The sequence below is a fragment of the Squalius cephalus genome (assembly GCF_949319135.1).
Source record: "Squalius cephalus genome assembly, chromosome: 12".
NCBI classification, from domain to species: Eukaryota; Metazoa; Chordata; class Actinopteri; order Cypriniformes; family Leuciscidae; genus Squalius; species Squalius cephalus.
The window spans coordinates 26,946,242-26,956,571 of record NC_137133.1 but is presented as its reverse complement, the minus strand read 5'-3'; the positions used below and the strand labels follow the sequence as shown (position 1 = coordinate 26,956,571).

General features: G+C 36.0%; 1 protein-coding gene across 1 annotated transcript; it reads right to left on the bottom strand.

The window, feature by feature from the left end:
- Positions 1-117: 117 nt before the first annotated feature.
- pnocb (prepronociceptin b) lies at positions 118-9,034 on the bottom strand. The gene is made up of 3 exons (XM_079888470.1): positions 8,935-9,034; positions 3,267-3,447; positions 118-1,805 (listed from the first exon to the last, which is right to left on the bottom strand). The coding sequence occupies exons 2-3, from the start codon at positions 3,387-3,389 to the stop codon at positions 1,227-1,229; spliced, it is 702 nt and encodes a 233-aa protein (XP_079744596.1). The 5' UTR covers positions 3,390-3,447; positions 8,935-9,034; the 3' UTR covers positions 118-1,226.
- Between the last annotated feature and the right edge of the window lie 1,296 nt (positions 9,035-10,330).

The window sequence follows — 10,330 nt, the reverse complement described above, 5'->3', positions numbered from 1 at the left end:
CTTGTAATTACAACCTGTAAACTCATACATTTTTTGAGAGCTACTTGTACCACATGGCCGACGTACCGCCTGACCACTGCAGATTTAAAGGGTTAGTTAACTGAATTTTTTTTTTTTCTGACATTTATTACACTGTTGTTCCAAACCTGACTTTTATTCATCTTCGGAACACAAATGATGATATTTTTAATGAAATCTGAGAGCTTTCTATCCCTCCATTGACAGCCTATGCAACTACCACTTTCAAGCCACAGAAAGGTAATTAAAGACATAATTTAAGTAATCCATGTGACTCCAGTAGTTTAACCTCGAGGAGACGTGAGTGCTTTGCTTACGGGCCAGAAATATAATTTTTGGATGAACTAACCCTTTAAAGTGTGTTCAGCTGTGTTCAACTTGAAGCGGCGCTGTGCATACCGATCGGTGTATGACATCAAAGCACCGCAAGAGCGATTCAAAGCTTTATTTAAGGTAGGCTAATTATGACATGGCGTGAATGCAGCTATTTTCAGTGATATCTGTCGGGATTTTTTAATGTGTGGTATTCCACAAAATATGGATAATAATTTCGAGTGTAAGCTCTAGGGGGCAGCATTGACTCACAAAACCATCAAAAATCAAACCCTAAAGAATATATATTGGGACTAAAAATGATCACCTGTTGTTTTTGATTTTGAAAACCAGTCTGATTGATCCCAGATTGCTTCCTCAAATTGCTTCTGAGATTGTTCCATACAACACAGATGTGTGCAAACAATCAATCTTAGCACAATACAGTGTGCAAGGTAAAAATATAAAGTGCTTTTCTCTCAGTAATCCCCAAAACAGAACAAGAAAACCCGATACACTACAACCCACTGCTCTCATTTGTAACTGATTCACGTGCTCAATTCAAGTTTCACTGCTTTGCCTTTTATTTTATTTTTTCACAATGCTTCAAGGTTAATTCTAGGAGTTTTGATTCTGAAATAAACAATCAGTTCTCATCAGCAACATTTGTCCTAACGACTTGATTGAGATGCATTTGATGTCTGGAACGGCACCATGGAAATGTCAATGATAAAAACCAACGCTAAACAAAATATTCCTCTTGTTTGATTAAACACAGATTTATCTAGTTCTGGCCTGTGTGGTGCATGACAGATGTTCACAGTTACTGATGGCTGATGAGCAGTTGAGTTGAGGTAAGTGAAAAGACCAGGGCCTGTAGCCTACTATAAGGCCATCTAAACTTCACTCTGTCTTCGGATTCTGGTGGAGAGGTTACGCCCCGAGCGGCCCGTCAAGCTCAGGTACTGCCTCAGTAGCTGACTCACGCGCTTCTGGTTGTTCCACTTGCGGGCAGATTTCCTTATCCCTATGAAGCCACCGTAGCGTTTCTGCAAAGGCCTTCCGGAGCTCACCAATTTCCGGAAACCGTGACGACCTTTCAAAAAACCTCCGAAACGCTTGGATACGCCCACGGCTGCCTCATCGCTCTTCTCTTCTCCTACACCATCCTGGTCCTCCTCTGTCCCCGGGTCAAGGTCTGGGTCATATGAAATTCCGAGTTTCTCCTCCTCTGAAGGCTTTTGGCTGCGGAGTGCTTGCGCGGCGTGTCGAAACCGCTCCAAAGCCTCCGTATACTCAACACCATTGTCATTCTCTATGCTCACTGTGGCCAGAGGCTCCACTTCATCATCAGAGCGCTTTGATGTTTCCTCCTGCTGTAACGGTAGTGGAAGCTGGTTCAGACCCGCTGCTTGGTAACACAGATCCCAGGTCAATGCAGGAGAAGCCTGTGCCTCACATTCCAGGATACACACCTGCAAAATAGCAGAGAATTTATTTCTTTTTTTACATGACATGAAAAATAGTTTCATAATAGAGATTTTTTCTTTTCTTTAAAACAGATAGATAAAATGGACAATTACTCATCAAAATTGTCACTGAACACAATTTTAAGGTTGAAATGATTTCCCTCTTTATAATACAGTAAAAACAGGAACATTGTGAAATAATATTATTACAATTTAAAACAACTGTTTTCTATATGAATATTAAAATGTAATATTTATTAGATTATTTCTGTGATGAGTTTTCAGCATCATTACTCCAGTCTTCAGTGTCACATGATCCTTCAGAAATCATTCTAATATGCTGATTTGGTGCTCAAGAAACCTTTATTATTATCATTATCAATGTTGAACAGTTGTGCTGCTGAATATTATAAAAACAATTTTTTTTGTGTATGTTTATATTTTGTTCCATTAAAATAACGGATAGAAGAATATAAAACATTTCCCATTGAAAATGGAAATATCCGTTTTATCCTTTGAAGATGTATGATGTTTTTTGAATTTGCCCTTTCTAATAAAAAAATCTAAGTATATAAAACATTCCTAGTGGCACAATGCTGCATGCAAACAGTCTTACCAGTGCAATGAGATGTGAAATGATATGTGGCATTGGTGCAAGAAATGATATGAAAATTGAGTGACTAGAATGGGATAAAAATCTTTATTATGTATGCTCTAGACAAATGCAGGTTCTTTCCTCAAAATGTTCGTGTGATGCCCTCTCTAAAGACGATCATGTAGCATGAGCCTGTTTTTTATTATCTCCCATTTATAGGGGAAAATAGATCATAAATGGTGTAGCGGCTTAAACTGTAGGAGCGGAGTGAAACTAGAAGTTGCATGCATGGAAAGTAATTGGCCATTGCGAATTAAATGTCGATTGCATCTGAAAAACAATCAGATAGAACATAAAAGACAATATATATATATGGAGATAAGAAAAAGAGATTTAGCATGCACTGTATGTGAGTGTGAATATACTGTCTTCATCTGTTGATGAAATGTTAAAGTCTGACACCATTGTGGTGTCACAGAGGAAAAGCATGCCCAAAGGGACGCATCTGGTCACAGAATGAGCGCCCCCACCAAGTGTCAATCTCTACCAAAACATCAGCAGCTGACAGCACCACAGCAGCCAATTATGGGCATGCATTACCCCAATCACCCCAGTCACAGCTGTTTGGTCTACACTGTCATTAGCAACTTCATTACAGCCACTATTGTGACAAAGACCAACTTTTAACAAAGTTGATTTGTATTACAGTTTTCTCATCCACTCCTGCTTTAAGATATCTTATAGACATATTTGATTTATTACTTGTTTTATTACAAACACCACACACATATGTGCTTGCTGAGCATTCCATTTCAAATCCATGAACATTAATAGGGAGTTTGTACTTTTCTATTAGTAGACGGGGCACTTACCAATGTATTAAAAGCTTGATGTTCAGGTAGGATGAGTCCACAGGTTAAACAGTCCCCTTGGCAGTCGCTGTGACCCGAGGAGCACAAGCATAAGAGCAGCAGGGTCCATAAAGGGGTCTTCATGACTTCTTCACGGAACACACACCGGATTAAACAAAAGTAAGAGTAGCCACTGGGAGCTCTGACGAAGGAAAGAGAAGAGGGGTGAGAGGTTTGACTGGTAATCATTTTCTGCATTAAACAGCTGCAGTTTACAACTTTTTGCTGTAAAGTCTTCAGATACTCTAAGCACTTTATAGTGACTAAGACAGCGTAGGTTCATAAAGTAACAGAGCAAAGTTGAAGTGGTCCCAAGAAAAACTCTTAAAAATGAATATGCAAAGCAATTGGGCTCAGGGATTGTAATTTAGTCATATTTGCCCCTTGGCTTCATCTTGCACACTCATTTTATGTCTCCAGTTCTAGCAGGGATTTTATTGATTTTTTTTACCAGGGGTCTGTGGAAGGTACTCCATGGGCTCCTTGGAGATGATTGTTACATGATATATATTAATATTATATTATAATTTTTTGACATTTCTAACTACACTACCGTTGAAAAGTTTGAGGGGGAAAAAACTTGAATCCTGAAAAAGCTCAACTGCACAATCCAGCATTGATAATAATAAGACATTTTTCTTGATATAGAATGATTTCTGAAGGATCATGTGACACTCAAGACTTGAGTCAAGACACATTTGTCATCACAGGAATAAATTACATTTAAAAATATATTGAAATAGAAAATATTTCTCAAAATTACTGTTTTACTGTATTTTTGATAAAAACTTTCTGGTATTATCACACATTTTCTAAATATATGAATGATCATTTGCTAAATTTGATCTAATGGGGTAATATTCTTAATGAAAGCAATTATGAAGTGTGAGGCTTCCAATCAATTTCCGGGATATGTAAAGTTTGAAAGGTCTAGTACATTTTACAAGGACGTTCCGTGCACATCCAAAGCCAATTTGACCTATAGCTAATCAGCTCCTTTTTTTCACCCTTGTCAATCAGCTAAACGAATTCCAGCTAATCCCAGATATTAGAACTGATAATCTGGCACTTTAAAGATAAACCCAGAAATGGGTCCATTTTTTCCCAGAAGTCAAACTCATGTCCCTCTGGAGATAAGATCAAGACACGACAATCACAATGAAGACCAAAGTCTCAATCAAACCTATTTGCAAAATTCACACATGAAAGTATAATGATGTGGATCACCACCACCACTGAAACATGTCAAAATTCGCAAGCCACCATCTGTTTTTTTCCCCACACATACTGAAGTTCATTAAGGAAACTCATCATAGGCCCTAATTAATGTCTGAATTAGCGTGTGTGGCATAATGAGAAGGAAATGAGTGCGGGAGAGAAAGAGCGGGAATGCAGTTCCCATCAAACTCTGACTCACACACTGCGCCAGCACACATTAGTCACGACCGCATTAGGAGAGAAACGCACACATGCGCGCACCTCTAAAAGCTTTCTTTGATGAAAGCCAACAAAAAAAATGTTGGCGGAGCAGTGATGAAAAGTTGACAATAAAAGCATCTTGAGATGTCTCTGCTCAATGAGTACGTATAATTACAGCCCCTCATGTGGACATGGGAATCCAATGCACTCTGAGGGAAGGACTATCAAAAAACACTACACAACAAAGTTTTCCAACCAATTAAATCCCTTGCATCATTAATACAGTTCAATTTAGAGAGTGATTTGATGGAACTTTTTTATGATCATCCCCTGCTATAATATCCTATTAAAAGTGTTTGGAGGAGATAATGGAAATATGAAAACAGCTGGAGGGAAAGTGCAAAGGCATCATCTGCAATACTAATTCGGTGCCTGTATTCCCAGTGAAAAATAAATATACCAAAATGCATTTGACAAGTAAACTACAAATACATTTACATATTTATGTACTTATTATAAATACCCTGCAATTTTTGGTATACTAAATTGATATACTTAAAATCTACTAAATTGGAACAACTAATTTTGTACTAAATGCACTTTAGTTATCCAGAAATTAGGTCCAACTAAAGATATACTCAAGTATATATGATTGTGCTAAAATGGCACTATTGCAAATATACTTTAGGTACACTTTAAATATCTTGCATTTAAAGACTGATATTATACAGAGATCATACTATCCTAATAGTGATAATATTATGAAATGTGCATTGTGCATGAAGAAATATATTCCAAATAAAGTTTAATTCTAATATTTATATCAGTAAGTCTCAAGCAATATGTCAGTCAATATGTTCATGGATTTGTAGTAGTATGAAAATACATTTTGGTATAGGTTTTTTGGTTATTTTGCTGAGAAATAGACGTGTCCTGTTTGACCTAAGGTACCTATTGACCCCAGTTTCATAGAAGAGATAGAAGTCTTTACAAAATATTATGATACATGCCGTTTCAAACCTGTATGACTTTATTTCTTCTGTGGAACACAAAAGAAGATAATATAAGGGAAAGTTAGTGTTGTTTGGACCCCATTGATTTGCATTGTACTGACAAAGGTGGTTTGGAACGATATGAAGATGAGTAAATGATGACAGAAATCTTATTTTTGGGTCAACTGTGTGTCAGCTGCACGCGGTGATACATTTCCTCATAGGGAAGGTGCTCTGTCCACAGTCTTTGACTAATCTAAGGGAATGCGACTAATCTGATTTGATCAGTCTGCTCGCTCTCTCCTACAGCCACCTGATCGTATCACCTCCACGGTAAACACCAAACCCCATTCTCATTCTGTCCCCGCGCCTTGGCTGAAACACAACTGCTTTGAGTCACCACCAGATTCTGAAAATCAAGTCTGCTGCTTTTCTTCTGCTTTGCGTTTTTCCCGTTTCTATTTTTGTAGGTCAACTGTGTCATGACATTTCTAGAATCAGCAAATAGGCTAACAATTACTTTTGTTTGTTTGTTCCACAGCAGATGGAAGGAAGAACGTGACCTCTTATTAATACCATCCGCTGAATGCACTTCATCTCGGATTTATTACACAGTAAATGATAGCTCACCTGTTTGCTACATCTACGTCCTTCGCAATAGCATCCTATCAAAATAATCTAGGTTCTCTTCTTTGTCATTACCATTTCCGATGAGGAATGGGGGGACTCGCATGATTACTTTAATTGAGAGCACAAAGATAGCCAGAGGGCTCAGAGTCTGCAGTCCCGTTGCAGATGATCACGGTTCCCCTCCACACACACTGCCTCTTCACTGGCAGAACAGCAGCAATCATTGCATTATCCTCCCCGTGGCCATGACAATGAGCATAAAGAGAAGGGGGAGGGAGTGAAAAGTTTCTTTCTTTCTTTATTTTTGAAGAACTATTTGCATGATATTTCAATTGTGAGGAGAAAATGTAATAAATGCCACTGTCATCACCTTTCAAATCAAAAGCAAAGGTGAAAGTAAATGCAAACATCAGACGGTTTGACTCATGGAAAGTCACAATTCCTTCACAGGGTTTGCGATTTCAATGTAAAAATGATCATCAGAAGCAGTTATGATAATAATGCTCACATGAGCTGTGTGGAGGTGTATAAAATTCTAAATTCTATAAAAAAAAACATGGCATTTAGTCAACAGTCTTAGAGTCCAAGTTAAGGAGCAGCTGAGAATGGGATAAAATACATTCAATTAAGTCTCACAAACGATGTGGTTATGGCAGCTTCAACCTTTCACTAGTTTTTATCTAAGTGATCCCTCGATTCTGTGCAGCTCACAATTTTTATTGCAATTAATATTAAATATGTTGCTCAAGCTTAAAAGTTGACAGCTTCTGTAAATCCAGTGAGGGCATTCATTGATTAAATAGATTTTATCTTGCCAATATAAGAGAGTACAACTTTAATTGATAGATGTACGTAATTATGCGTGCAATGCTTCTGGTCTAATGGATTTTAGGGTAAAAATCAATTTAACATGGCTCAGGTAATTAGGAAAACTAGTCTCCCTAATGCAGTGCAACGTTTTAAAATAATTACATGAAATTAGACAAGCAGCTTTCATGTTTCAGTTCAGAGGATTGGTGCATGCATTTATTATTGGATGCATAATCTGTGCAATTTGGAAGATTTATTTAGATGCGTCTTGAATTTGGCTTAGTCCTCAGATGCATTGGTTTGAAAGATATTGCAGATATTGGTTTAAAATATACTGTATGTCCACTTTTTAATGACATTCATGAATGCATGAAGATATTTTGCAGGCCTTAAAGAGAGAGTGCTTCTTATAGAGAATTTGCAAATAATGAATATAATAATAAAGGACAAATGAACTTTAAAAAGTTAAATAAAATTATGTTTATATATAATTATAATCAATACATACATTGTCATATTCCTTAATTTGGGTAAAAATAACATTTAAAAATTATATAAAATTCAGCTGTATCTAGCTCAATCTATCTTCATTTACATAATTTCAAATAATGACTCAACTATCATTATCTTTTGTATTGTTTAATATGATATATTGTTTATAAAACACAAAATATAATAAAGAAAATTAACCATAATTAAAAATGAACTAAATTTTGTTAACAAATAAAATCATCACAGATAATTATATATAACAGTTCATATTTGTGCCTTGCCTTCACAAAGAATACTTTGCATCATGCATTATATATATATATATATATATATATATATATATATGACCCCACACAAACATATTTACATTTATCAATTATTTATTCCAGTCTTTTTTATTATTGATGTTATTTACTAGTATAAATTAAATGTTGTCTTAGAAGCTGAAAATATTAAATGAATAGCGCACTTGTTGCTATTCTGCGCAGGCTGAAATTTCATTAAAACATTGGAATGAAAAATAAGCACTAAATACTCTAGTTGATTAAAGGGAGTCTCAGTGGACACATTGTTAAAGGTTTAGTTTAATTACAGCTGTAAAAACAGCTGTCTCAGAATTGCTGCTCGTTCCCTCTTCACTGGCAAACCCAGCGCAGACACTCAAGTGTCTGTGATCAGAGCTTTGTATGGAATGCATTTGTTGTCTAGTGTTATATGCAAGTTCAATCAATTGTAAGCGGACTTAAAATTTGTGAGAGAGCCTAACACTACACCTCCAAAAAGAGCATTTTTATATTCTATTTTTACAATAAATCCATCCTTTGGAAAAGTGGCTTATTAACCCAAAATTTGTTTAAAAGAATAAATAAAAAGAAAGACAGATGTCTGCAAATGAAAAACTTAAAAAGTTTACAAGCAACAGCAAGAAATTCCAGCCACGTAGGTTAATGTCGGTTAATTGGTAACCATGAAGATGATTAAAGAGGAAAAGCCATGAGTAATGGAAAAAAATATTATTTAAAGAGCAGCACTTAATATTAGCTCATTCGCACCCCCATAAGAAAAATATTGACTGTGAATGCAATTGCACTCATTATTGCTTCAACAAATATTAACATAAATAGACAAGCAATCAAAAAAACAAAATGCGAGTAATCACAAAATACTTGTCACATCAGGAAAAAAAGAACCAAATGACCCAATAAAACAGGTATAATCTGCATTCTTTCACTGTGGAATTAGAATCAATACAAAAATACAGGCATCACCATGACACCTTGTTTTACCTGCCGTCTGCGATAAGGGGTTGTTGTCAGTCTCTCTCTCACTTTCAGTCTTGAGGTGTGGTGGTTATGTCCAATCTTCAGCTTCTTGGTTTGTTCAACTGCTTGCCTGCTCCCTTTCTCTCCCCTCTTATAACGACACACCCCTTCCACTGGTTCAGCCCCCCCAGTGTCGGTGGATGGGGCTACACCATGGCAGGGTATTACGCACAACCTGGACAGACATACAACCCTTAGTCAAGGCTGACGTATAGACCAACGTCACCTCTTTCTCCATCCCAAAAGATAGGACCTGGGCTAAAAATATGCATCATTCAAATTGTATATCCATTCAAAAAATCATTGGTTTTATCTATTGACTGTATATGTCCAAACATAGTTCCCATCAATTAACTGATGATAAGAAACATAGATAATGTTCCTTTAACAAGATAAGCGCTAACTTGGGAGTGAGAATTGCAAATTAAGCCTGAGACGCAATTTACAGTTGAGCGGTGCATACAAGAGAAAAACAAAAACTCCCAGAGGCAAAGGGAAGTCTCGGTGGACGCTGACACTTCACATCCACTCCAAAAGGAAAGACGGGATTGTACCAGTAAGAATAAGAAGACAAAAAGGAAAGCAATGTTTAAAAGAGTAATGAATAATACAACTATAAAATTAACTTGATTTTATTCAGCATTTAAATAAAATGTATTTGTTTTTAACGTATCAGCCTTAAAACATACTTCATTGGTTCCTTGCAAGTTGCAATTTGAAATACAATTGATCTGAATTGGCCACAACCCACAGGAAGTTGACTTGAAATTTAAAAAGGAATGAGAGGAAGAAGAATTTACTGAACTGCAATTCAGAGAAATTCAACACAGATTTTTCTTACACTTTGGTCCACAAAAGCTAATTTATTAAATATGATGTAATTTCAAATTTCTATCTGTAAGCCATATGAAGTCAATATTCAAAGTCTTTCTTGACAAATATTCCTTTTCTAGTTAAATATCTAATTCCTACACTGTGAAAAATCTCAACTGAGATATATATTATTATTTTATTTTTTTGCATTGGCTTTTTTGAGTTTGACTTACTCCTAAAAGTTAAGATAACTTTTTTTTATTATTATTATTTCATTAATTCAAATACATTGGAAAAATCAATTGGATAAACACACTAAATTAAATATTTTTTTTACAGTGTACTTGTCACATAGGTGGTCAGGAAGAAGACGAGGTGAGCCACAAAGGATCTTATTTACAGCACTGTTAACTTTAATATACTAAACAAAGCAAAAAATACAATGAAGACAAACACTAGTAACAGTGTGAACAAACACAAACAACACCAGTCAAAAAACAGATTTAACTGAGGCAATATATCAAGCAAACTCAATGAACAAAACAAG

Excerpts from the sequence above, each read along its gene's own strand:
- pnocb (XM_079888470.1), bottom strand. The coding sequence starts at position 3,389 with ATGAAGACCCCTTTATGGACCCTGCTGCTCTTATGCTTGTGCTCCTCG. Across the intron at positions 1,806-3,266 it reads ATCAAGCTTTTAATACATTG|GTGTGTATCCTGGAATGTGA; the intron begins GTAAGTGCCCCG and ends GCTATTTTGCAG.